The sequence below is a fragment of the Psammomys obesus genome, unplaced genomic scaffold, assembly GCF_907164565.1.
Source record: "Psammomys obesus unplaced genomic scaffold, mPsaObe1.curated_primary_1811, whole genome shotgun sequence".
Classification (NCBI taxonomy): Eukaryota; Metazoa; Chordata; class Mammalia; order Rodentia; family Muridae; genus Psammomys; species Psammomys obesus.
Window position 1 is genome coordinate 9725073 of NW_026596152.1, and position 27811 is coordinate 9752883.

Genomic DNA, 27811 nt, shown 5'->3' on the forward strand with positions numbered 1-27811 from the left:
TGGTTGGCATCCACAGGCTGCAGACTTCCAAAACAATCGTGGTATCTTTATTGACTTTTTTTTTTTTTCTGAATGCAATGACTGTTTTTTTTTTTTTTTTAACTCTTAAGGAAAATAAACATCTTTTAGAAACAGCTCGATACACACAATCTTCAGTGTGAAGCAATATACTAATAAGAACACTAGTTGTCTTAACATTTACAGTCTTCATATATATTATATATATGTATATGTATACATATATATACACTATATAACGAGGCCAGATATAATACACACGTTTACCATTTTACAGTCATATGTACAGAAAGTTGCAGGGAAAGGGGGCTGCATCAGGCCTATTGAAGCGTGGACAGAGCTGAGAACACAGACGGGACAGGTGAGGGCTGGCCAAGGTGGTGGTGGTGGTGGCAGCGGCTGCACGGGGAAGGGGCATCACTCTGGCCCCCACCCGGGCCAAGGCCAGGTTAGGGCTCTGTGCTGTGGAGCACACGACGCACAGCAGCGACACACGGAAGCGAGCATGTTCCCAACATATATACATTCTATATAACATATAGAGAGAGGGGTACACAGGTTTGTACACGAATCTAGCACTGTCCCCGCCTGCAGGCTGAGCACGTGGCGGTCCCTGGGTCCCGTGGTGGTGCTCTGGGACAGCTGCACATCTGGTAGAGGGGAGGGAGCTAGGTCCGGTTCCCTCAAGCTTCCAGACCTGGCTCCGACTGTAGGGTGGAAGACTGGAAAGGGGACAAACAGCAGCCACAGGGCACCCCCCCCCAGGCCAGCCCTCGTCAGGGACCGCTTGGCCTGAGCCCAGGCCTGCCATGACCCTGGGCAAAACCTTGGAGCTAAAGTGCTGGGCCATGCTCCCCGCCAGTTGGGCCTCTGCAGGAAGGCTGGGGTCCGCCCCGTCAGCCGAGCCAGCGGCGCCCTCAGCTTCTTCCCAGGGCACAGCTTGCATGCCGTGTTGGTTCAGAACTTGCAGGGGACCTGCACCCCACCTGAGGCCACAGGCCCGGGTCTAGCCGCCCGGTGGCCTGCCTTCACCAAGCCTGGCCCCGGTTTTCTTCGTAACCCCGGCCTCATGCCAGTGCCCGAGGCAGCCGGAACCAAGACCCGGGATGGGATCAAGGACCGGCTGTGGGCGCAGCTCCTCTTCCTCGAGGCTCGGCCACGTGGGGGTTACAGCGGCAGCCTCTGTGGGAGGGACAGCACGTTACGGCCAACTGCTGTGGCTCACCCCTGCCCTTCCATGTGAGCCCTGAGCCCTCTCCTCAAGCTGTGGGGAAGTACCATTGGGCCCTGGCCAAGCACCCTCCCTACCCTCTGACAGGGCAGGGAGAAACTGGATGGGGTAGGAAATGTTTTCTCTGGGGAGCCTGTTCACCTACCTTATGTTTGGGGCACTTCAAAGTAAAATTCTCCTCAATGAACGTGCAACCTGTGAGAAAGAGAAGTTTCTGTGGCAGTGCAGGGCAGGGGCTGGCTGCCAGGCTTAACTGAGCACTCAGGTCCTGCTCAGATGCTCGCTAGTCCAAACCCTAGTGCAGCCCCCTGGCCTCTCCCTTGGTATTTCCCTTCCTGCCCTATACTCCTAGATTGCCCCTGGCTCATGGCTACATGGCCATCTCCATGCCACCCAGGTCCCAGTGCAGAGCCAACTCTCATTCCCAGACACGCCCACTCCTGCCCCAACCTCTTCACAATGGGCGGGAGAGGCCCATGCTCAGAAAGCACCCATGGCTTCTGGGTGAGACAAATGGGGAGTGGAGCCTCAGCCTCCACACTGTAGAAGAGTCAGCAAGGTACCTACTGTGTGCTGTCATGAGGACCCTTCCTCATGTTCAGAGGAAGTGTTCCAGATGGAAGGGCTCATTCTTAGGAGACAGGAGGAGGAGGAGGAGGTAAGGCCAGGTCTGCATGAATCCCCCAGATGTCCAGAGAGGATGGCTAAGTCCAGCCTGTCCTTACGCCTGCCTGGGGCTGTATGCTGCTACCATGAGACACCCTTGCTAGCTGCCACCAGAACACCAAGCTCCCATCCTCTGGGCCTCCCACCACCCGAAAGCCCTCCTCAACCCATCTTTTCTCCCTTCTCTGCCCCTGACCAGGGGCTCAGCTTCCCAGACGTGGTGTCCTATCTCATACTGGGTTTGGTGCAGGGCCTGCCTACGTTTTCGTCCCTTTTCTCCACCCAGAGGGGAGGGAGGTGGATGGCAGCTGAGAAAGCTGCGGGAGAAGCTGGGTCTAGGGTCAACTGCTGCAGGTAGGTGGGCTCAGGCACACCCGCTGGCTCTGGGGCTAGGCTGGACCTCGGTTCAGACACAACCTAACCAAGGTTGGTTGCTAACAGTGGGGGGGGGGGGGGGGGGGCCCGCAGTCAGCGCCGCCACCACACCCCCAGCAGCTGAGAGCGGGGGGGGGGGGCGGGGGTGGGGCACAGGCAGCTTCGGGACTGAAAACAGATGTTCAAACTGGACCCCGTGCTGTAGCTGCTGTGCTCCTAGAAGTGAGGGGCAGAAGGGGATAGTCAGTGGTCAGTCTGCTTCTAGCAACCTGGGAGCCTCAGGACACCTAGGAGTGGCTGGCCCCGTGTGGCAAACTGCTCCTGCACTCCCCCGCCACGTGGCCAGGAACTTGCCCTAGCTGCTGTTTCCCGGGGCTCCGCCTCCCTGACAGCTGTTTAACGAGTTGGGCCCCATCCCCAGCCCAAGTGCTGAGGATGCAAGCCCAAACCTACTGTACCCCAACCTTTAGCTACCTGGCTCCCCGCCCTTTGAACCTGAGCTACACAGTGACCTGCCTTTGGCCTTGTTACTTGTCCTCGCAGGGCTCTGCTGCTGTCTCGGGATGTGCTAGCACCACCTAAGGCAGACAGCACTGGCTCAGCTGGGGACTGCCAAGAGCAGCCCACCCCTGCAGTGCCTGGTAACTGTGCCCTTGAAGGTATTAAGATATGGTGCTTTATGCTGAGTGCGGTGGCACTCGCCTGTAATCTAGCACTCAGGGAGGGAGAGGCAGGCCGATCTCTGTGAGTTCGAGGCCAGCCGGTCTACAGAGTGAGTTAGGATAGCCAAGGCTACACAGGGAAATCCCATCTCGAAAACCAAAAACAAAACAACAACAAAACAGTGCTTTCTAAACCACTAAACTGGGCATGGGAGGGCTAGGAGCTTAGCCCCGCTTAGCCCCTATCTTCCCTTACCAGCCAAGCCTAAATCAACGTCGTGAAATGAGGAAACCAGGCTGGACATGCCTGCTCACTCACTTTTTCAAGTCCTATGAATGCTGTACCAACCGTCTCTAGGATGCATGGTTCGACCGTTCAGAAGCAACCTTCTCTCCTGCTTGGACCTCTGTGATAGTCCATCAGTCTTGGTCATCTTATCCTGTCTTATCCTCCCAGGCCCCTTTAGGCCTCAGACTTGGTGAGTCTTAAATACTGCTGTGAAGTGATCGTGCCTGGTCTATAGTCCTGCCGCTAACTAGCCACAGTTCAACTCCTGTCATATTTTAGGGCCGGGCTCCAATGTCATCTGTCTGGAATCTTCCCCAGATTCCTCCCAGCTCAGATAGAATGGGTTTCTCTTATAAACACACTTTCTCCTCTTCTGATATGATACTGTGCCCTGTCAACTTAGAAAAATCTGGAAGATGGACTTCTGGGTATGCCTGTGAAGGATTATCTTTTTAAAAATTTTTCCACTCATGGGTGTTTTGACTACATTGTACGTCTATGCACCACATGTGTGTCTGGTATACCGGTGGAGGCAGAAAGAGGCTCTCAGATGCCCTGGAACTGGAATTTCAGATGGTTATAAAGCCACCATGTGGGTGCTGAAAATCAAACTCAAGTGTTCCTGAAAAGCAGCTGGTGCTCTTAGCTGCTGAGCCATTTCTCCAGCCCCATGAAGGAGTATATTGATTAGGTTAATTGCAGTGAGATCTGTTGTTCTCTGTTGCTATTGCTTTTTGAAGAAAAAAAGTTATCATTATTATCATTATTGGGAGGGGAGACTTACTATGTAGGCTTGGCTGGCCTGGAGCTCACTCTGTAAACCATGCTGGCCTTGAACTCATAGAATATGTTTGCCTTTGCCTTCCAAGTGCTGGGATGAAAGGCATGTGCCACCACACCTGGCTCAAGTTTCACTTTTTAAATATGTATATAAATGTATTTCTGAGTATATTTGTGCACATGGATGCAATACCCACAGAAGCCAGAAGAGGGCATCAGAGCCACTGGAGCAGGATTTGTAGGCCACCAGTATGCAGGTGCTGGGAACTAAACGTGGGACCTCAGCAAGAGGATTCTTAACTGCCCAGCCATCTGACACAGGGTCTCACTGCATGGCCCTGGCTGGCCTGGAACTTGCTATGTAGACCTCTGCCTGTCTCCCAAGGGCTGGGATTAGTGTCCCCCACCATGCCTGGCTCCTCTCTACTTCCCCCAACCCCCACCCCAGAGACAGGTCTCTCTGCATAGCCCTGGCCGTCCTAAACCATAGGCCAGGCTGGCCCTGATCTCACCTGCCTCTGCCTTCCAAGTGCTGAGATTAAAGGCATGTGCCAGCACAGTCAGCTCTGCTCTCTGCTTCTTGACGGATACAGTGTGACCTTGAGTCCCAGCTGCCATGACTCCCCTACTGTGGTGACTTGTGAGCTGGAACTGTGGGCCACAGTAAATCTTCCCACCTCTAACTTGCTTTTGTCAGGGTATTTTATCATAGCAACAGAAAAATAACTAAGACACCCTCTGTTACTGTGGCAGAACATGCTGTCTGTCTTGTCTGCCCCTTCATTGAGCCCCTGGGGAGGCTGGACAAGCCTGGAGCAGGACCAGCACAGAAAGCCTGTGTGGCTGTGGGTGAGACAGAACACACGATAAGGATGCAGCTAGGGACCAGGAAGAAAGTGAACTGCCACACGCAAACTTTGGCTGAGGAAGATGGGATAAGGAGCGAGGCCGTGCCTGTGGTTGAGTCTGAATTCCAACACAGGCCACACTGATGGAGGCGGAGCCAGTGAGGACCCCGATCCTGTGCCCTACCATCCCTTTCTGGTAAGTGTTAGCAGCTCAGCCCTACCAAGCCTGTCAACCGTCTGAGACCCCGTGTGGATCCAGAAAGCAGAAAGAGCACTGGTGATTACTCAGGCTAGGACGAGTGACCAGGCCAGAGCTGAGAGGGATGGAGGATAGGAACGGCCTCTGACCCGTGAGGCTGCATTCTCTGGATATCATAAAGAGCTGCTCGCACCCCAGCTCTGCAGATGGGGCCTAAGCGTAAAGACTGCAAGATGGACACGGGAGGAAGTGCCACCAGGGCTGGATCTGGATAAGAGCGATGCTGCCATCCCCAGTGAGCAGATGCTTGCTTTCTAGACAAGCGCTTCAAGTTCCCCACTTGATCGGTTAGGGCTGGGCTTCCTGGTCCTGTGGCCCACAGGCAACGAGGAAGCATGAGGGCAGGCCAAAGAGAGCCCGTACAAACCACACAGGCCTGCTCCAGACCCTGCATGGCGGGTCCTGATGGCCACCGTGACCGCTGGCCTGCCTCCATTTCGACCCTCATTCCCCTGGTTTTACTTTTCTGTACTAAGGGCTGGCGTTCCTGGCACTCAGGTAGTAGGTTGGTGTGGACACAACCTGTGTAAGAGCACAGGACAGTTAGCTGCAGCCCACCGCGGAGCCGCACTCTCAGCCCCTCATTTGGTTTCAGTTGGTGTAGCACCCTTCTCCTTTTCTCTGTCGAGCATACCCCGTTCGTCCTTAAAAGCCCACGCCCGTCCACTTCCCCTGCCGAGCTCGCTGCTCAGAGCTCTACGCTATCGTTTATGATTCGATCGTTTGTGATTCCGTCCCCCTCGGAGCTCCGGGAAGTCCTCACTCAGTTAAGTGGGGCTGACCCACTTCCACATCCAAATGCAGGCAGAGGTGAAGAGGACGACGAGAGAGCTGCTGGAGCAGGTGAGGGCTCTGAGAGTCACATAGTGCCTGGAACAGCTGTACCCAGGCCCCCACAGCCCCCCACAGCCAGCTCTTACCTGTGTCATTGGCACAAGGGTAGTGGTAGGTGTGGATGCATCCCTTATAGGAGCATGAGATGGTCGCCCCGGCCTCGTGACAGCTGGAACATGGCTGGAGAGAGAGGAAGGCAAGTGAGTCCTTGTATGCTCCGTCCCGGCCCAGCAGCACTTCTGCCAGAATGCCACCGTAATGCAGCAGGGAGGGAAATGCCCTCCAGAGTTGGCCCTCTGCCACCCCCTGGGCTGGCGCACTGGGTGGGGGACCCTCTTGGGCTAGTGGTGCTAGTCACCACAGTGGCCATGGCTGGCAGCCACCCTCTGTCAGGTGCTGCTTACGTGTTGGCTCTGACGTGTCCTCACCCGCTGGCTCCTAGCAGCCGTAAGGGGGGCGGCTTTCACTGACCTCCACTTTCCAGATGGCGAGACAGGCCCCTTCCATGCGAGAGAGAAGGCGAGAAGCACTCTCTCTACCCAATGGCAGCAGCAGATGCAAAGAAAGGAGCTGGGGGGAAGAGTGGACATATGGCCCCCAAGAGGCTGATCTCATGTGAATCTGATACCTCCCAGGAAATGTCTGTGCCCCTGGTTGGTCTCCATAACGACTTTTGCTGGGCTCAGAGGCTGTGACATAGCTAGGACAAGACAATGACGAGAGCGCTAATGGAGAAGTGACACCAAACCTTGGCATAGGGGAAGACATAGATGGTCCCCAGGCCACCCCTGCTCCCGAGCCTGTCACCACGGTGGGCAGTGAGGCAGGAGGGAAGCAGAGGCCGCAGCGGGCTCAGAAGCTAAGCACTGCAGTAAGCAACAGGACACTCGGTGCCAGGCGTGGCCGGAAGTCCAGCACACAGCACACATCTTCTCTAGGCCAGAGGAAACAGCTGGGAACAGCCCACAGGCTCAAACTTCCAGGCAGACCCTGAGCTGCAGCCCAGCAGGCCCAGGCTGCTCTCGCAGGGTAGGCTCCCTCCGTCCTAAAGCTCTGGAGCTGGACTGGCCAGCAGGGGGGAGGGGCAGCATGAGAGTAAGGCATTCAAGCAGAGCCTAGGCTCTCAAGCCCTAGCCCCACCTCTTAAGCCATCAAAGGAAGATGAAGCACATGTGGAGGTCCCACAGTAGGCCAAGTCTCACTCACAGTGGCCCTTGAAAGTATTAGGGGGTCCAAGGGTAACTATGGGGGCCCCTGTGGCAGGGAGTCCGGAGCAACTCCTGAGGCGGGACTCTGCTCATGGCAGACATGAAGAGACTAAGGCACAGAAGGATGAAGACTTTTGTCTTGGCCCCGGGACCCTTTCAGGGGTCATAGCTGATGAACTGTGCCTCATTTCCTGGCTCAGGTGCCCATACCCAGAGGCCACCAGTCTCCTGAGGGTGAGTCAGGCCCAGCTCCCTGAACTGCAGCACTCCTCCAGCCAGGAAATGAGGTGCACGAGGACACTGAAATCAGGGGTGTGGCTGTGGGCAGCCTGGGCGGCTAGAGACCTGGAAGGCGGGCACAGCGTGCTGAGAGATGGCAGCAGGCCCCGGGGAGGACAGGAAAGACCAAGGCCTGGCCAGGGCACTCGGTGGGAGCTGGCATTCTGTGGCATGCAGAGGATGCGAGGGTTTCCTGGAGCTAGACTTGAACCTGGGTCTGCCTGGATCCTGGAGAGAGCAGAGCCAAGCCACTGAGGCAGAAAGCAGTGGGCTGAACTTGACCCTAAAGGTCACTCTCCAGAGGACATGGGAAACCCTATCCCCCAGCATATTCTGGGGTACCATGTCATGAGCCCGTGGCTGTGGGGTACAGCCTAGCAACAGGTCCCAGCTGCCAGCCATGCCCACCTCTGTCAGGGGGAAGCCTTCAGTATGCAGCCAGCCCTTATCAGGTGACAGCCTCTCCTGGCTTTCTTACCCTGGGGTGTGGCAGAGTTGATGGGGCTCGGCAGTGAGCTGGCTACAACTACGGCTGTGACCCTGTGACCTATACACCCCCTCAGCTCAACAAGGTGTTCTGTGTGTGCCAGCATGGGAAGAAGAGGTCGGGGCACAGGGTCAGGCCAGGGTGCCCGGACCTTTACCTGTACTCACCAATGTTTCCCTTGTTTATGTCAGGTTGGGGACATGAAATGAGCTGGACCCCCAAAGAAGCCCTGGATGGTACAGGGTCCTGGGACAACCAGCTGGACAGGGGTTCCAGGCCTGTTATTTCCTTTTCTTTTTTAAATAATTTATTTATTTTTATTTTCCATGCACTGGTACTTTGCCTACATGTATGTCTATGGGAGAGTGTCAGATCTCCTAGGACTCAAGTTACAGTTGTGAGCTGCCATGTGGGTGCTGGGAACTGAACCCAGGTCCTCTGGAAGAACAGCCAGTACTCTCAACCACTGAGCCATCTCTCCAGCTGAAGGGGGAGACAAGATTATTTCAAGGTAGCTGTGAAGATAAAGTTACCATGGAGCCAGTGACAGGAAGAAGATAGGAGGTCCAGGACCATGAGTGTCTGCTCCATGAACTGGCTGAGGTATTGAAAGTTGTGGTGTCTTGTGGGCAGACAATAGGGCCCAGGGAGGTTCTCTAGTCATTACTGTGGGCAGGAGGCACCTAGAGCCTGGAGCCAATCGCAGCATCCACAGTGGTCCACGGTCAGGGGTGGGGCCTGCCTGGGCAGGATGCTTCTGAGGAGCTAGGACAGCAAAGTGTGGGGAACTGGGAGGACACTGGAGCGTCAGGGTTCTCTAGGCTCAAGCTGCCCACACTGGGCTGAGGGAAGGAGGGAAGGAAGGAAGGGAAGAGGAGGAAGTAAACAGAACTGGCATGGACACCCATTGAGACCCAGTGTGGAGGAGCGGGCCTGGGGCCTCATTGCCCTGGAGCCAGGGCATAATCTGCAGAGGCAGAAGTGGCCTTGCCGCCCTGGGGCCAAAACTTCTGGGGAACATGGGCTCTGGAGTGGCCTCTGCCAGACCCCTCGGCCTGAGGAATCTTAGCTGCAGCCGGTACTCGGACCGCTTTCTCCTTCCCAGACCTGTGGTCCCAGACAGAGCCCTAATGACCAACAGGTGCCAGTGTGCTGGGTCCTGTGACCTTGCCCCACAGGAGAGGAGGGAGCAGGGTAGAGCGGCTGTGCACGTGGCAGTCTAGAGTTCTCTGAAGGGAGGTTGGAGCTTCAGGGCTTCTGTGGCCAGGCAACCCGGTGCGGCCCAGGGCCAGAGGCCCATGCTTTGGCCACACTTTGTTTAGGAACTATCCCTCTGCCTCAGTTCAGGCGGAGACCAGGCACCTTGGCATTCGGCTCCGGAAGGACTGTCTTGCCAAGACCCAGCAGCTCCAGTTTTGGGTAGCATGTGTGGGAAGACTGGCCCAGCAGAACACGGGAACTACAGCACTCACCCTGGGGCAGGATGGCCAAGTGTGTCCTGCTGTTGCCCCGGGAGGGCTTCAGCTTGCCTCCACACTCCCTCAAGGGCCTCCACAGAGTAGAGGCTGTGCTCTTTGGCTATGGGCACAAGTGACCCACAATAAAGCCCTGGAGACACCTCTGCCAGCCGGCCAGTGCTTCCAAATCCCATCCCCCACCCCAGCTGGTCTAGCTCCTTACCATGTCCACAGCTAACTTCATGGCCTCCTGCAGCCCAAAGAGCTTCCCGGCCGCCAGGTACACCCCGCCGGTCCACACAGCACAGGCCTCATGTACCCAGTGTTCCTGGGTGTCCCCACCAGGTTCTGCAGGGGCCTCTTTGCTGCATTCGTGTTTGCGGCTCTTGTCAGCTGGGGCCACCTCCTCACCCCCGTCCCCCTGACCGTCACAGCAGTAGCAACTCTGCAACCGCCTGGACAGGCCCCGGGCGCTGGTGCGCAGGGAGCCCTGCTTGGCGGGGTCGGCTGAGCCATCAGGCCTGGACAGCCTCCCCAGGGTCGTGGTGGCGGCGGAGGTGGCAGTCGTGGTGGCAGCGGTGGTGTTGGCTGCACATTCCAGGCCTTTGAGTGTTCTCTCGAGAGGCAGAGAGGCCTCCTCAAAGGGGCCCTCCAGCCGCACCTTCTCCTTGAGTTTTGGCTTCTTTTTGGGGAGGCAGTGCTCAGGGTAGTAGGGGCCACAGAGGTCCCCAAGGTCCTTGAAGTTGGCCGGGTTTTGGCAGAGGCAGCAGACAAGGCAAGAGGTACTCAGGGCCTTGGACACCACAGGCCCCAGATGCATGGTGGAGGAGAGGGGCAGGGAGGGCCTCGGCTGCAGCGCGGAGCCCCCAGGGAATGTGGTCAGCGAGGCCCCAGCTGGTTCTGAGGAGGAGGAGGAGGCAACAGAGGAGGGCTTCCAGTGAGGCTTGGGCTCGTCCCCGGGGCAGTTGACAACGGTGCATACGGTGGTGTAGGCGTCTCGCTTCTCCACCCGCACAAAGGGCGAGAAGGCCGGGGTGCGGCTGTCTGCCCTCAGCCGCTTGCAGGAGGAAATGTATTTGAGTCGGATTTCAGGCTCGGCGGGGTCCAGGGGCAGTACCTGTTGCTGCCGCCTCCGGGTGGCACGGCCCTTACAGGGCGAAGCGTGGGCGGTCTTTGCCCGGCCACGGCTGAGGCGCTTCCTCTTTGAATAGCTGCTATAGCTGGCTTGGCCTGGCTGCTTCTGCGCCCTTGTCTGGGGCTGGCAGGGCCGGCCTTCGGGGGGCTGGGAGGCCAGTCCCAGCTCCTCTGTCTTTGGCTTCTTGCCTCCTCCACTGGAGTTGTCCTCACCTCCGCCCTGAGTGCTGCTGGCCCTGTCGTGGGGAGCGAGGCTCAGAGCTTGGCCAGGACAGGGCCGCTTCTCCAACAGGCCTTTGGAGGATCCCAAGGCCCCGGTCCTGCCTTTCCGGCTCCTTTTCTTCGGTGCCCGGGCAGTCCCTAGGGATGGCAGGGTCTCGGGGGACATAAAGGCCTCAGCTTTGGGACAGTCGGCAGCAGAGGCCAGTTTCTTACTATTCAAGAGTTTGCCTTTTAGGGACCTGCTGGCTGGATTTCTGCACAACGGGTCGGCCCCTGAAGCTGCTGGTAGCATCTGCCCAGGGCTCATTCCTCCTGCGCCCTCTTCTGCCCCAGCAGGACTGCCCCCTGAACGTTTCTCAGGTAGGGCTGGGCTCCGGGGTGTCCCAGGAGGGGCCCCTGCCACTCTGCATGCAAGTTTCTTGAGGCCAGGTGAGGTGATCTTCTGTACTATGGCCTCCAGCTTGAGGCCGCGGCCCTTTCGGGGTGGCAGCACCTTGGTCCTCATAGCACTGGGCAGGGATGATGGCGTGGCCAATCCCATGCATGCAGCAGGTGGCTCCAGGGGTGGGGTTGGGGGTGGCTCCCCACTGCCCCTGGGCCTGGCCCTCTGCGGTGAGGCCACCCTCCTTAAGAAGCCAGGGGAGCTCTCAGGCCTCTCCTCCCTCCCATCTACCCCACTTCCATTGCTGCTTCGCAGAATGAGGCTCCGCTTTTTGGTGGGGACAGGAGCCATAAAAGCCGACTTCCTTTTGAGCGTGTGGAGAGGCCGATCTGAAAGCTTGCTCCCTAGACCGGGCTTGGGTACTTTGACCCGCTGGCTCACCCGGCCTTCCTTCTGGGGCCCACTGGAGACCTTGAACGCAGTGGGTAAGTGGTTGTTAGCAGGGAGCTTCTTGGTGGCACGACAGTCTGGGATCCGGCCCTCTGAGGGCCGCCGCCGTTTGGCATGGAAGACCTGCTGGGGTTTGGTGCGAGACCGGAGGACCATGGAACGCTGGTCCTTGCCAGGCATGCTGGGGGAGTCTGGCTCCTTGGTCTTGGAGCCCATGGGGCTGCTGTCTGAGGCAACAGGCAAGGCGGCAGGGTTGCTGGGGCTTGATGCGGCCTTCGGTGATGGTTTTCCTACCCGCTTTCCAGACTTGAAGGCAGCTCGCTGTTTGCCTCCCAGTTTGTCAGGAGGTGTGGGAGTGGTGGTCAGGCCTGGAGGCCCAGGCGTTTGGGGCTCACTCAGAGCTGTAAGAGAGCGGGTACACATTCTGGGGAGACCTTCTGACAGCCCCCGGCCTGGAGCTCCAGCCCCTTCTCCCTGTCCCTGCGGAGGTCCTGTGCAGGACTCTGGGAGTAAGAGGTCTTTGGGAAGTGCTGGCACCCTGCACGGAGAGTCTTCCGCCTCAGGCAGGCCTCGGTGGACTCGCCGGCTCCGCAAACTTTTCCCCCGTGGCACAGGCTCTTTCTTAGCGATGGGCCCCTCAGGCACAGCAGGCTTGTTAGGCTTCGGGGCCAGAGAGCCTTCTGAAGTGCCAGAACTACCTGAAGCTCTCTCCATCTCTGGCCCATCTTCTCCTGGCTTCATATGTGACAGAGAAGATTCAAACCAGCTCTGAACCTTTGACTCAGCACCCACAGAGGGGCCCAGCAGGACAGCAGGCTCCCCAGACAGGTGACATGGGGAGGCCCAGCCAGTCTTGGTGTCCAGAACCTCCTCTGCTTCCTCCTTGGTGCAGAGCAGTGGGGCCTTGGGGGACAGTGGGTCCTGCAGGCTGGGCCTCTGCTCAGGGCTACCTAGCAGTTCACACAGGGAAGAATACTCCTCTTCAGCTTCCAGGTCCTCCTTCCTGCCGGGGGGCGGCAACAGTGGCAGGTCCCCAAAGTCGGTGGAGGAACAGCAATGCCGGCTATCCTCCAGCCACTGGTCAGCCTTGCCCACCTCGGGGCTCTGCAGCAGCCCGCCCACTTCCTCTTTCACCCCGTCTGCCTCCTGCTGCTTGAAGTCCCCGGACAGCGCAACTGCTGGCTTCCCAATGGCATGCGCCTCCTGGAAGCCCAGGCAGGCGGAGGTCTCGTGGACGTCTGCTTTGCCCACATTGTCTGAGGCCTTCGCACCCTGCTCCAGGCCCTTGGTGAGCTCACCAGGGTGGAGGCCCCAGCGAGGACAAGCATCACCCAGGTTCTCCTCTGGCCAGGCAAAGGGGTTGGCACTGTCCACTGAGCTGGCAGTGGTTGTGTCTGGAAAGCAGTCAAATGCTGCTGCGGTGGGGTCAGGCGTGGCTGCTCCAAGCAAAGGCTTGGTGCCAAAGGACAGGGGACTGGTTGTCTTCTTCGGGTCAGTGGTGGCAAAGGCCACGGGAGGGTCTTCAAATAGCCCTGGGCTGAAGTCCTTGGTGCTGCCACCCTTGTCCAGCTGCAGGGGCTCAGCAAGGGTTTCTGGCTCCCCTGGCTGTGACCATGAAGTCTTGGCCACAGTGTCCAGGCAGGCGCTGTGGTTCTCCAGTGAGAAGGGTGGCTTGCCACTGTCCTTAGGCAGGCTGGAAGCCTCAGCCCAGGCCTTGTCAGCCTTCTCCACAATGGCTTCCTGCAGCCCCAGGATCTCAGAGGCCAGATCTTCCTGTGCCAGGGCACTGAGCAGCAGCCTCGGGCAGTCCCGCTCGCCTGCCACAAACTTGGAGAAGCTGTCTAGTGGCAGAGTACTGTGCAGGCTCTGGAATGAGTCGTCAGACTTGGTGGACATGTCGTCAGGTGAGGTCACAGAACAGGTGGACACGGACTCGGGCTTGGCCTTGGAGTTGCTGTTGACCCTGGCGGGACTGCTGCGGGCCTGGCTGCAGTAGAGGAAGCCGCGCTCCAGCGGGTCCTCGGAGCCACTCAGGTAGTCGGTGTCTTGCGGCTCAGCATGAGTGGACTGCGGGGTGCTGCTGGGCGGCTCAGACAGCGGCGTGCCCGCTGGCTCCACTGAGTAGCCGCTGCCCTCGGGGCTACAGTGCTGGCTTTTGTGCTGCTCTGGAGTCCTAGACACGAGGCCCTTGATCCCTTTCTTCTGGGGCATGGCAGCTTTGGACAGCAGGAGCTGCTGCACGGTATTGGAGATGTTTTCCACCTGTGAGGTGAGTGCCGTTAGGCTCTGCAGGCTGAGGTCCGACAGCAAGCTGTCGGGGAGCTTCTCCTTTTGCGAGGGCTTGCAGTTGCTGACCTGGGGGTCCACAGAACTGGCAGCATCTGTTGGGGACGGGTTGAGCAGGGGCATAAAGTGGCTGTGGTCTGTGATGCCTGCGGGGAAGGCCCCAGTGCTAAGCGGCTGCTGGCTATAGGGGAAATTCTCCAGGTTGGGCATCAGTGGTGACGGGGTGGAGCTGTAGGAAGGGGAGCGACCCACAGAGCGTGCGGGGGAGTGGCTGGAGCTAGGGCTGAAGGTCTGGTAATACTGCTCCGGAGTCCTGACAGCTGTGTCCGATGGGCAGTAGGCCTGGCCTTGCTGTCCGTAGTGTTGGTACTTGGCGAGGTTCTGGTAGTGGAGTGTTTCCTGGGTGTGGTGCCGGCCTTGAAGTGCTTGCTGCTGCTGCTGCTGCTGCTGCTGCTGCTCATAGCCAAGGCGGCCCGACTGATAAGCGTGAAGGTTCTGGACCCGCTGCCCCGGGGCCAGGCTCGCGTTGGCATTCATTGGCCTGTCATGAGGCTGGGCAGACGGTGCTGTGCAACTCTTGTATGAGTGGGCCCCCTGCCCACCTCCCTGCACTGTCGGGGCATAAGTGGAGGAGGTAGGGAAGGATTGGGAATGCTGGGGAAAGTGGCTGCCCTGGGGGAAGGGCAGGGGGGAGGCAAGGTCATTCTGTGGTTTCTGCCTTTGGAGTTTGGGGTACGCCAGAGGCTGCTGAGGCTGTGGTGGCGGGACATGCAGGCTGTGAGTCCGAAAGGGAAGCTGGGGGCCCTGCTCAGGATACTGCCTGTTTGGGGGCACCACTGTCTTCTTCATCAGGTTCTCCTCATACTTGCTCACTGCCCCTGGCAGGGGCTGTGGCTGGGGGGGTGGTGGCTGCGGGCCCCCCCAGGTCTGAAGACCCTCCTCGCCAGAGTAGCGCCCTGCGTAGGGGCTGCTGTCTTGAACATAGCTGGGAAAAGCTGGCCTCCCCTGCAGGGTCTTGCTGCCTCGGTGGTACTTGTCGGCAGCTGCCGTGGCCACTGTGCCAGACGCTGTGCCAGTGCCTCCCTCATAGCCTGTATAGGGCTGTGGGTTGTAATAGTCCTTGGCCAGCAGTCGCTGCCGATCACAGCTCAGCCCAGCCTGACCTGGCTGCCTATAGTTCTCCAGTCGTGATGTCTCCTGTGAGGCTGGTGGGTAGTTTTGCTGTTTGCCATGGAAACCACACCTTTCTCGAAAAGACTGCATGGCTCGGGCAGTTATCTGTGAAGAGAAGAGTGGTGCAGAGGGAGAACAATTCAGATGGGCCACGCTCTGCTTTCCGCCTCACCCAGCACCCCTCCCGACCACCTTCCCACCAGCTGTGCACAGACTGACGAGCTCTGGGTCTGAGAAGTGTGCTCTGAAATCCTGCGTCTACAGCGCCTGCAGCTGAGCCCTGCTAAGGAGAGCTGCCGCTGAAATGAATAGTCCATAACAGGCTGCATGGAGCAAGTCAAAGGAACGGCCACCCCAGGCCCCTCTTGCCAGGCTCCTCCTCTCCATCCTCTGTAGCACCACGCCCAGTCCATGTAGACAGCTCAAAATCATTTAGCAGAGCAATTCCACTCTGTTCCCTGGGGGCCTGCTGGATCCCTTAATCTTAGACTTTGTGTAGCCGTCCTTAAGCATGACCCAGCCACACTGGGTACCCGTGAGGACCCCCTCCCCAGCTGGGGAGAGACTGCGTGCCAGGCCTGCTGTGACTGCACATACAGGAATCCACACATGTACAAAGGACCCTATCAGGCACATGTACATGCACGCTCACACAGCCCTCCCCTGCCGTGCCATCTGGACTCTGCCCCTTCTGGCAGATGTTGGCTGGGGGCTGCTAAGCAACTGTCCACATAAAGCACCCCCCCTCCCGACTCCTGGGAGTGAAGGATGGTAGCACCTGCCTCCTGTTCTTGGTATCATAGGTGCATAAACAGATTATGTAGTCCAGAGTGTGGGGACGCATACTAATAGGGGACAAAGACGCAGTCCCCTGACCGCTGGAGAACATTCTACCCTCCTTCTCTGTCCCTTCCTGCTGAGCCACTCCCAACTTTCCCAGGTCAGGGCTGGTGCAGGCGGCACTGACATAGTGGACAGGACCAGGAAAGGCAGGGGCTTTTGTGGATAAGAGTCACAACCCAGGCTTGTGAAACTCAGCTGGCTTCCTTCAACTGATTGGCTTGTTTACCCCAGAAAATCCTCAGTGGTGGAAAAGAGGAATGTCCCCAAGCTTTGGAGATATCACAAAGGCTGGCTATTGGCCCTGCACCCCAAAGATTTAGGGTTTACCCAGCAACCACACAGGCTAAAGGTGGGCAGTAAAAGCTCTCTGAGTTCGAGCAGCCCAAGTTCCCCAGGAGGGAACTGGGACTTTCCAGTTCTTCTCCCAAAACACACTGAGATGGAGGTGTAGCCTGCCACAGCCCACAAGGTTTCAGGGCTTTGTTTTGTGGAGAACTGTGTGGGGGAGGAGAGGTTGGTACCTGGCAGAAAGGAACACAGAGGTGTGAGGCCAGAGTGGAGAGGTATTGCCAGGGAAGTCCAGCCTCCCTTTAGTCTGCTCTCCTTCCTTTGTCTGGGAATTTATCCAGGGAAGGGGGCAAAATCGGAGCTGCACTCAGTGGGGCAGGGCACGCCCGGCATCCAGACGGTCCCCTTTAGCTCACAGAAGCAGGCTTGACCTAGCTGACCCAAAGACAACTTTCCTCCTCTCCAGACTGTTAAAGCTTCCTGCCTGCCCTACCCCCAACTCATCACACATGTCTCTAACCCCTCATGAAGACAGTGCCCACCTACCCTGTGGCTCTACTTCATTCCAGTCCTCGTGGTTTGGATGAAACACCCAGGCTGTGCCAATCCAGAGGGGCTGGAGGCAGCATCTTTTCAAGTGGGCAGCCTGGTGCCTCCTGCCCCCATCTTCCCAGATCAGAGCATCCTCTGGATGCAGATGGATGCCACCCCTGCTCAGGACCACTTCTAAGATCAGGACATAAAATGCCAGTTCCATGTCCTCCCTGGGTGTGTGTTTATAGGTTCAGAACGTACAAACCCGGACTGCTCTGAATGCTACATCTGCCTCCCTCGTATATCTGCACAAATTACATTTTGGTTTTTATTAGTCCCAGATCACTCTCATTTCCTGCTGAGTGTCCTGTGGATATCATTAACATTTCTACGGCTAGAGTTGTGTGTGTGTGTGTGTGTGTGTGTGTGTGTGTGTGTGTGTTTCTCCCCTCCCCTCCTATCCACACATTCCCCAAAATCCATTGCCAGAGACATTATCTAAAAAGAGGGGAGCCATGAACAGTGTCCCCTCCCTGCCTGTTCTGTCCCTGCCCCATCTAATCAGTCCAGCTGCTGCGCCTTTTAATTTCCCCACCCAGGATTACAGGCTAGCTTCCCGATGCACACAGGCAGCTGGATGTGGAAAGCATCTATCTCTAAGAAAAGACAGTTCAATTAAAATCCCAGAGGCCCAGTGCCTGTTGGAGGACACAGGCAGAAACATGTGCCCCAGCACCACCCTCCAACCCTGGCAGAGGGAGGGACAGAAACAAAGGCTCAGGCATGGTGGCATCCTAGCTACCAGCTTGTAGCTGCAGAGATCCTGCTGGCTCTGCCAGGAGAAAATAGGGTGCTGCCTCTTTAAGAGCCACCTCAGGCTTGCAGTGGGCTCTGTTGTTATTAATTATTGCGATTATGATTATTTTTCAAGAGCGCCAGGAAAGGACATAAAAGGGACACGAGGCAGATAGCAGAGGACTGGGGCGGGCAGCATCAGGAGAGCAGATGGAAGGATGAATTCCCCCACAGGTGCCCTTTCAACATGGAGGGAAGAAGCAGAGATGGCTGGAGTAACAGCAGTGAGGCTTGGGAAGGAACCTTGCCCTGGCTTCTTCCCCTCCCCACTTCTCCTGGGAACTTGCCAAGGCTTCCCCTCAACCACTCTGGCAGAATCTGGCAGGCAGCTGATGGGAATTTAGAGCAACTCTCGTGGCCTTGGGGACATGAATACTCCACCCTTGTAACCCACTGTTTATTCCAGACACTGGATGAAGAGCACACCAGGCCCAACAAGGCCAGATCTCAAGATCTTTGTGGAACCTGACAGTGCTTGCAATCTGCATGAACTTCCTTTGACGTAGCAGTGGCGGCGGACCACAAGCCATCAACACAGCCATAGAACAGTGTGCTGAGGGGCATGGTGAGGTTGAGCCTTGGGCACAGCTCTTCTCTCAAAGACTCTAGGAAGGGCGCCTGGCTATGGAGCACCTCGATGTTTTATCTTGTCCTTTTCATAACTAAAGGTGAGGTTGAGAGGGCCAAAGGACTTGCTTGTGACTCTAGCTGAGCAGCAGAGACTTCAAACCCCTCTCATGGACCCCACACCAGAAAGTGTATCTTACTGTACCAGCAAGAAAGCAGAGCTGGGCTTAGGCCAGGAAAACATATGCATAGGAAACCACCTTCCTGTGTGCTCCTCCACAGCAGGCCAGATCCTGCCTGCAAGCCTGGCTCTGTATTTCTGTGCTACTAGGGATAAACCCAGGCCCTTTAGCTTGCTAAGCTCTACCACTGAGCTGTACCTTCATTCTCGGCAGGCAATCCTACCTATAGTATCTGGCCAGCCTCTAGTGAGTAGTCATTAGTCCCAGCGCCTCATCAGGCCCAAGGGTTGGCCTTGTCAGTGAGATGGGTATATTGTGGGCCAGAGCTGCTACTGCTCCCACTGGATCCTGTAGATATGTTACCTGGAGAAAGGTGGAGGGAGAGGTGCGAAGAGGCACATTGGCCCTCGCAACTGCCCAAAGTTGTTAATAACCTGACTGGTAGCTACATGAAAAAAATTGAAAGCCTAACTCATTCATGGTCCAAGAATCCAGAAAGGCCCCCATTTACGGGGCCTAGGAGGCCTGGTAAGGAAGGGATTGAAGATGTTCATGGAGCAATGGGTAGGTGAGACCTCCAGGGCCTCCCCATCTGTCACGGATGATGAATAATAAATATAAGACTTGAAGGTAGGAGAGCTTGTTGTATGAGCATGAGCACCTGAGTTTGGAACCCTAGCACCCATGCAAAAAGCTGGGCATAGCTGTGTGAGCCTGTAACCCCAGTAACAAGGGGGAGCAAGATGGATAAGGGGAGAAACAGGTATACCCTGGGGCAATGAGACTGTCTTAAGGGCCTACAGCAAAAAGCAGCAGAGGAAGGCAACAGAGGTCCTCTTCCACATGCTTACACAGGGTGCCCTCAGTCACGTAAACTGATGGTCTCTGCCAGCCAGTCTTGCCAGAGAGGCAGGGATGAATCTCCCATGGAAACCACAAGAGCAGTCAGACCCCACAGGCTTTGAGGCTAGGCTAGACTCCTTGGGCTAGGGCTAGTGTCAGCTTGGTGCAGAGGTGGTGGTGAAGAGGCAGCTCTACACCAAAGCTCGGCCTCTCAAGACCACCCCACCCCCCAGCAGGGTCTGGGGTCCTGAGCAGCCAGAGGCTCATGAGAGGTAGAAAGTAGAAGACAAGAGACAAGGGTGGGATTTGGAGTTTTCAGAACACTTGCCTGATGCGCAGTCGGCATCCCCATCACTGAACTGGAAAATTAGCAGGGTGTCGTGGCATAAACCTGTGTTCCCAGCATCTGGAATCTGAAGCAGGGGGTCAGATCTCCAGTTCAGGACCAGCCAGGCAGGTTAGGGTAGTGCTCAGTGGTAGAGTATTCACCTAGCATTCATGAGGCCTTAAGTTCAATTTACCAGCACTGCAACAAGCCGGCCTGGGCAGCACAACAAGACCAACTTAAAAAAAGATGTCCCAGCATCTTCTGAGGCTAGGGCCCTAAGATGCTGGACCTGAGTTCTCTGGAGGAGAACCCCTTCCGACTCACTTTCCCTATTATGCTAAGGGACTGGAGTGGAATCTAACACCATGTCATTGGCCTTGCACCAGCTCTTTCTTAGACACAGCCATGCAGTGCCTCTTACTAGGGTGCAATGGGTCACAGTCTGGATGCCCTCGGTGGCAGGGGCCCATAGTCTCCTGGCCCTGTACCCACCTTCAGGGCTGCCCTGCCTGTAGCCACTTCAGCTGCTACTGCTTCTTCATCAGTCTCTTGTGGATACTTTGTTTTGGGTCACTTTATTAACCACTCAAAAAGAAAAAACAAAAAACGGCACCATGACCCATCTGTCTAAACAAAGAGAAAAAGAAAAGGCATGGGGAGCCAACTACGAAGAGCGCAGGGCCTTTCCCGCGGCCAGCTCAGGCTAGCCTGCCTTCACTGATGCTGCCCACAGGCAGGGTCTGAAGATCAGATGTTCTGGCTAGAGGTAGCTCACAGGGAGCTCCCAGGCTGCTTGGGTTGGTCCATGCTCCAAGCACCAGCAGTACCCGTCCTTAGAGGGCTGAAACAGATCAGCATAACCTGGTCCTCTGGTCCACATTTCATGTGTCCAGAAGGACCAGGACTTAACAACTTACTCTTGGAAGCAGTAGCAAAGAAGGGCCAAGCCAGAAGCAGGCTTTCTAAATAAATGCCAACAGGCTTTGAACCTTGGGCTTTTGAGCTTTCATGACCATGGGCCTCAGGGCCTTTGCACTGGTTGTCCCCTTTGATAGGAAAACCATTCCCAGACAGCTACACAACTCTTCACCTAGCTCCAGACTTTTGCTTCTCTGTCATCATCTTTAAAATGACACCCTTGTGCTTCCTTCTGTTTCTTCAAAGCACTTACCTTTTAGCCCTAACTTATTACTATGAATGAAAAGCTCCATAGGAGCAGGGATTTTTTGCTTCTTTTATTCACAGCCACGTCCCCATTGCCCAGAACAATAAATATTTATTAAACGAATCATGCTCCAAATGTCACATTAACTCTGTGGAACTATCCAGAGTAAGTGGTCAGTTGATGAGAAACAGTCGATCTGGGTGGGGACTGGGAGGCCTGGGCTAGGGCTCCAGCTCTGCTTCATACATTAAACACAGACCTGTTCTTAAGGATGGGCAGAGCCCACTTTGGAGCAAAGTAGTAGGAAGAGGGATGACGCAGGCTGTACATCTTGGTCCCAAAGTGTGTGTGTGGGTAAAGGTGGGGTTGAGAGGGAGGTGAGGATGGGAGGCAGAAAGGGCCAGAGCAGCCTTTTCTCCAAGAGGTCACAAGTAAGTCACTAATATAGAGGGACTTAAAAAAAAGTCACTGTAAAAAAAAATGCTACCAGGGCTGGCAATATGAGCTGGCTTAGTGACTGACTCCCATCCCTGGAACCTATAGTAGAAACAGCTCCTGGAAGCCATTCACACTCTCTCTCTCACACATACACATGCATGCACACCCACAAGGTTAAAAAAAGTTATCAACCAAGTCTCAGGGGTTTTTATTATTGTTATTTAAGCAGCGCAGAGTTCAAGAGGACCATCTGTGGGCTTTCACCTGACCATCAGCCCCAGGCGCCAAACACTGGTGAAGCTGGCATCCGTGCAGCTTAGCTCTTGCCTCACTGGGCTGGGGACTCGGTATTCAATGCAACAAGGAGCACCCAGAATGCTCTCTGGCTCCAGGGCAGGCCTCGGTAGCAGCATGGCTAGGGCAAACACTGAAGTGAAGGGAGAGTGACCTGGGTGCAGGAAGGAGGGAAAGAGCTCCAAGAAGGACTGTGGCGTGTGCACAGCTTGTGGAGGTGGCCCTGGTAACATTCCACAGGAGATAGGTGAGGCCCTGCCCCTCCCCCCTCCTGGGACCCCTGCTCCCTTGTGGGGCTCATGACAGCAGTAATTACATAATTAATGGTAGAACGAGCTGCCTCCTCGGGGTAAGAGCCTGAAGGAAAGGGCTTGCTCAAGCTCGGGAGGGACACCACTGGGTTTGTGCTTATCATAGTGTTTATTCTTCATCACAGCCTCAGGGGATGAGGACCACAGAGCAGTTTTACGAGTGGGTGAAGGGGTGGGCAGGAAGGGGTGGGCTGCTAACTAGGAAGTAGCAGCAAAGTTTGCATTCTTTCCTCTGCAGCCTTTAGTGTTGGCGCCCACTGGCTCCTGGAGCCCATTTTGGCTCAGAAAGAGTCCAGGTGGGGGACGAGCTGAGCGCAGAGCCGAGGTTCCTGGGAAATGTGGACAGTTTTTTGTAGTCTAAGGCACAGAGAACTCTGTGTGATGTTGCTGAAGAACACCCGGGGACAGGAAAAGGTGAAGGAAGCAAGTAGCTGCCCCCTGAAGCTGGGAGGCAGCGAACAGCAACGCGGCTTCCAGCAGCAGCAGCTACCTCCTACAGCAGCTACTGCCCACCTCAGTCCAGTTCTGAGTTCAGCTACAGTGGCCAGGTCAGTGCACCCTGTTTTCAGGGTACCGGTCCCTGGTCCCTTCATGGCAGTTTTTCTTGTGTGCCCGTGGGGGTTCGGCCCATTATAGACAGTCCTGTCTTTAACCTGCTCAGAAGACAGAATCGACCAGCCCCCAGGAACAGGGCACAATCTTCCTCAACACTCCAAACCCCAGACTCGCAGAGATCGACGGAAGCCCAGAGAGGCTCAGCAGCTGTGTGCCCCAGACGCCTCTCTGTCACACAGAAACGGTGAACATGGCTCTCCTCTATTACTCCAGCAGGGAAAGAGCTCGCTACCTCCCAGAGCCTGGGTAGAACCTCCCCTGCTGCCTGCCCCAAGGGCTTCTTACTGCAGCCTGGCCCCCTCCCAGTGCCGATTCCATATGGGGGAGCAGGGCACCGGAGCCCCTCCTGCACCGGCCCCGAGGGAGGAAGCCGCCTGTCAGGCCGCCACGGCGTGTCAAATCCTCTTGCTGCCTAATTGTGAGACGGCGGCGTTTAAAGAAACGCTTTTCTGGCCGCCTGCCACACCGCAAACTGCTTGGTATAATTTTATTATTAAGGAGAGAGAAAAAGAGAAGGGGCTGGAGGAGAAAGAAAGGGGAGAGCGGAGGAAATTGCTTCGTCCAAGTCAGCTGGTGGAGTATTCCGCTCAACGTGAAAGCGGGGACAGCTTTCCAGTTGGCAAGCTGACTCCGTTAATTGCGCATTCAGTCTCTACTTAGGGTAATTGGAACGGAGCGGGGCCTAGCTCTGACAATTAGGGTCTGCGACTGGGCCATTAACCCTTTCCGCAACCGGCCCCCTTCCCGCCGACTCCAGGCGGGGAAGGGCGCGGGCGAGGACCCCACGTTGAGGCGCGGGCTGCAGCAGGGGAGTGACTGGGTTGCCGCGCGGAGGGTGGGGTCTGCGGCCTCTCCGCCGCGGCTACAGATGTTTCGGCCGTGTAAGACAAAGGCTGAGCGCGGCCGTCGCCGGGAGAAAATCCGCAGGACTCCCTCAGGGGCAGGTAAAATTTCACCTTCCATCGGCGCTCCCCTCCCCCTCCTCGCCTCCCCCCCGGCCTTCCGCCAATCCGGAGAGGGCCACCAAAGACGCCGCGACGCCTCCTCCGCAGCCCAACCCACTGACCCCAACAAGGTCAAGGCGACCTCCGGCACGCCCGCCCGTCCTCAGCCAGCGAGCCGCGGGGGCCGTGGGAGCCCGCGGAGCAAGGGGGCGCTGCGCTCGCCACGAGGCCGAGGCAGCCGGGATGCTCCCCGCCTCCCTCCCGCCTGCACCCGGACCTGGGGGCGGCCCCCCAGCCTCCATCATTCATTTTCCTGGTTCCTGCTGTAGCCGCCCTCGGAAGTCAGCCGAGTGAAGCAGCTGTTCCTTGCACACTCCACTTGACCAAAGATGATGATAAATGAGGCCAGGGCTGCGTCGGGGACGCGGCGGCGAGGGCCGTGCAGGGCGGGGCGTGGGGGGGGGGCCTGCAGCCCCCTCGCCCCGTTCGGCTAAGTGCCTGCCCGCGAAGGACTGCGTCCGAGCGCCACTCTCCCCCCACCCCCCGGCCCCCCGCAGACCTTCCCGCAGGTTCGCACCCTTCCCCGGACGCTGGGGGGTCCCCGCGGCGTCCTCGCCTCCGCCCCCAGCCCGCGAGCCCCAAACCTATTAACGCTCGTAAATAATGAATAAAGGAGCGCTTCCTGCAGCCGCGCGGGCCGCGGGAGGGGCGGCGGGCAGGACCGCCGGGCCGGGGAGGGCGCCGCCGGCCGGGGCGAGGGGGCCCGGGCGCGCGGCCCCGCACACGTGCAGCCGCGGCGTGCAGGCGGCACCCCGCCCGGCGGCGGAGGAGGGGAATCCCGCGCTGCCCTCCCCAACGCCACCTCCCCTGGAGTCCTCTGGCACCGAACGAGGCGAGAGAGCGCGCGCGAGCTTCCCAGCCGAAGAGGGTTATTTTTAACCTGCCCCCCTTTCTATATCTGCCTCGGCGGTGCGCGCCCGCCCGCCCGCTCCGGCGGCCGAGGACGCGGGCTCCTCACCTCGCTCGCAGGCTCCGGACTCTGCGCCTCCCCCGGCCCGGCCCCCGCGGCCCCCGCCCTTGCGCGGGCAGAGCGCCGTTACATCTCAGCCTGGAAAGGGCCGATTAGGAGCCGCGTGCCTTTCAGCTAAATATCGGAACCGGGTGGAATGGGGGCGGGGAGCGGCGCTCGTCCCCTCGCCTCCCTCGCTCCCTCCCACCCTGCGCCGAGTGGCGGTGCGAGGCGGCTCCAGCTCCCCGCCAGCCTGAAGCAGCCGGCCCGAGCACCGAGTCCTCCTGGGGTTCTCGGCCCGCTCTCAGCATCCAGTTCGAGAAGCTGGAGCTCCCAGCGCACGGACCCTCGGGCAGCAGCGGCGCCGGGCGGGGCGCTGCCACCCCCGCCGCCAGTCCCCTTCCCTGAGCCACTAGACAAATACGCCATTTGAACAGCAGTGGGCTGGTCTTGCCGGCAACTTCAAAGCGAGACCCTTCCCGAGTCAGGGTCTGGGAACCGGCCAGGAGCACACAGGAAACTCGCAGGCTGGGTTTACTCCCCTTGCTGGTCTGCCTCGGTTTGCCCCAGGGAGAACCCCACTTTGGCTCACCTCCTGCAGACTCTTTCCTCCCTCAGTATGAGGTCGCAGGAAGTTCGCGTCCGTTGTGGTTGCCCTTCTCCCCGAAAGGCCACCCACCTAAACCTCACTCTGCCCTCTTTAGAAAAGGTAAGCAGCCGAGCCAGGACCAAATCCAGGATTTGACTGGGCCCCTCAAGTACCCTGGCGTTTTCCAGACTGTTCCTAGCCCTCCCTCTTTAAGAAGGCGGTTAGCTGCGGCAGCGAGCAGAGAAGGCAGTAGCCATCCTAGACACAGAGAACATGGCTTTTAGCTGCGGCAGTGAGCAGAGAAAGCAGTAGCCATCTCAGGCACAGAAACCAAGGGTGTATAGCACAGTGGTTCTCAACCACTGGGTCAAGACCCTTTCACAGGGGTCCCCTAAGACTATTGGCGACCACAGATACATTACGATTCACAACAGTAACAAAATTACAGTTATGAAGTTGCAACGAAAACAATTTTATGGTTGGGGGTCATCACAACATGAGGAACTGTATTAAGGGGTCTAGCTTGACTTGGCTAGACAAAACAAACAAACAAACAAACAAACACCCGGCTTTTAAGGGGCCGGGCCCCAAGGCCAGCAGTACCATGCAGATAAGTAAAGAGGCCTAGCAGACCAAGAGTACCTAGGGGAGCCAGAAGGGAGGTGGATACCACAGGGTGGCTTTGACATACTTAGATCAGGGCTGTATCTGCGAGGGACCTGGAAGCTAGGCAGGAAGAGGGGCAAGCAGAGGACTGGCACCTAAGCAGAAATATGGTGCTAGGGGGTGGTACTACTGCAGTCTGCCTCCCTCAGACCTGGGCAGTTCTTCCCCTCTCACTATTGAACCCTCTTCCCCCTGAGACTGATGCTGTTTGAAGAGACCTCCTGGAGATGCCCAAGGTCTTTCTTCCACCCTCAACTCCCTTTCAAGCTGTAAGGTCACTTCTCATTTCTGGAAGTGAAAATGGCTCCAGAGAATAGAAAAGGCCGTTCCAGATTCCACTCTTTGGGGGCCCTGAGGACAGGGCTCCAAGCTGGGCCTCTGGCTAGAGAGATACAGCGTGGTTCCTGAGGGTAAAACATGAATGGGGACGGCATTTCAGAACATTGGTCTCCCGAGGGGGGGGAAGGGAAGGGGACTAGAGAGAAGTGCCACATGGCCGAGGCGATCCGTCAGGGTTTCTTGGCATGAGGCTGAAGTCTACAGATCTCTCTTATTCACCTGTAGACTATGCATCTCGCCCAGCAGTACACTCCTCCAAATATGCACGGCTGTTGCAATAAATACATTACAAATTCAGTTAGGGTTGGAAGTTCCTGTGGCCTGACAGACTAGACGAACGCTCTGATTTTGATAGACCTGGTTCTCAAGGTGGGGAAGTGCTGGATTTGCAGCCGTTCTCACCACAGGAAAAGGAAAGCTTCCATTTGTGCGATGCTGCTGGCTGCTCTGACACAACAGAAGCACCAGCCTCAGGCAGAGGGAGCTGGCAGCCCCTGCTCCAGGAGCAGCCTGGACAAACTTCCTGGGTTCCTTCCTCAGTCCAAGTGGGGAGCTGGATGATTACCCACTCCAAAGGACTCTGAAACGGGAAGGTACTCATGAGAAAAAAACAAAGCCTGGGCAACTGAGCCCAGCATCTGATTATTTTGAACACTGCTCTTGTTTCACTCACAGAGTGAACACAATACTTGGGCTCGTCCTTGTGTGCTGGTTCTGTGCCCAGGCCCAGGCCTCCTTGGACCTTGCCTCTGACTGCACCCAGCCTTTCCAGAGCTCTTCAAGCTGCACAGCTAACCTAGCCTGACCCACAGATGCCTCACTTTGGGAACCTGTGGGAGGGTTCCTGATAACTGGTAGAGAATGACAGACTGTATCTATTCCTCAGGGGCTTCAAAGGTCAGGTTCAGGAGGCTAGGGAGAGCTCATGGGGCTTGGAATTGAGTGAGAGATGCCGTCTTTCCATAGGCACCATGAGGAAGCCCTGGCGGTGAATGGCTCAGGTTTCAAATCCCAGCTTCCTGCACATATACCTGGGTAGCGTTGGGCACTTAACCTCTCCATGTTTCATGCTCGTGAGTTGTAAAATATTCTAGGCATCCAACTGGCAGGGCTATTGTAAGACTACACCCCTGAGGGTGGCGGGGGACTGGATTTGGGCTCTTTCCAGTCATGCCTGCCCTTCCCTTCACAGACGAGCCAGGCCCTGTGGGTGTTTATTAGGGCACCACTTACTTGGCTTTCTGAGCACACAGGAGATACAGTCACGGTGCTGCCTCTGCCTGGCTGGAGAAGCATGGGAGAAAGGGGAGCCCTGGTCCAGATGGGGATGGAACAGGTTAACTAGTTCCACCTCTTTGAAGCACCTTCTGGCAATATGCATCCAAAGTAAAACCCCATGCGGCCAGAGTCCCAGCCCGAAGTAATCTGTGCAAGGTCAGTTACCTGCAGCAGAAAGCATTGGAGTCCTCTAAGTGTCCGGCCAAAGGGACAACAACATCGGGGTAAAATTAGAAGAAAACCAGCAGAACTGATTATATGCGTAAAGCTTCATCCTTTGGGCCCCAGCCACCTTCCTCCACCTCGAAACGACTGTATGGAGACAGGCTGCCGAGAAGTTGCAATGTCTTATACCCTGCACTCTTTAGTACAAAAAATATTAAGGGTCCCCACAGGGTATCGAATTGGGGTTGGCCAGTGTCTACACTGAGCTTCACAGGTAGGCAACTGCTGCCAGGTCAAGGAGAACCACAGGGCCCCGTGTTCAAAGGCACCCTTGGTTTTTTGGGGTTTGTTTGTTTGGTTGGTTGGTTGAGACAGGTTTCTCTGTGTACCCTTGGCTGTCCTGTTTACTCTCTTTGTAGACCAGGCTGGCCTTGAACTAATAGAGATCTGCCTGTTTCTGCCTCTCAGAGTACTGGGATTACAGGCATGCGCTACTGAGCCCGGCCACTCTTGGTTTT

At 57.0% G+C, this 27811-nt stretch overlaps 1 protein-coding gene across 2 annotated transcripts in view; it reads right to left on the bottom strand.

Annotated features, from left to right (window-relative positions):
• Positions 1–25: 25 nt before the first annotated feature.
• Positions 26–27811, bottom strand: part of Rai1 (retinoic acid induced 1) — a 64630-nt gene continuing 36844 nt past the window's right edge. For both annotated transcript variants that reach the window (XM_055594078.1, XM_055594080.1), the window contains exons 2-5: positions 9617–15145; positions 6049–6142; positions 1395–1444; positions 26–1200 (exon numbers count right to left, since the gene is read on the bottom strand). In XM_055594078.1, the coding sequence (XP_055450053.1) occupies positions 1186–1200; positions 1395–1444; positions 6049–6142; positions 9617–15130 (5673 nt within the window). In that variant the 5' untranslated portion in view covers positions 15131–15145 and the 3' untranslated portion in view covers positions 26–1185. The remainder of the gene's footprint in view (positions 1201–1394; positions 1445–6048; positions 6143–9616; positions 15146–27811) is intronic.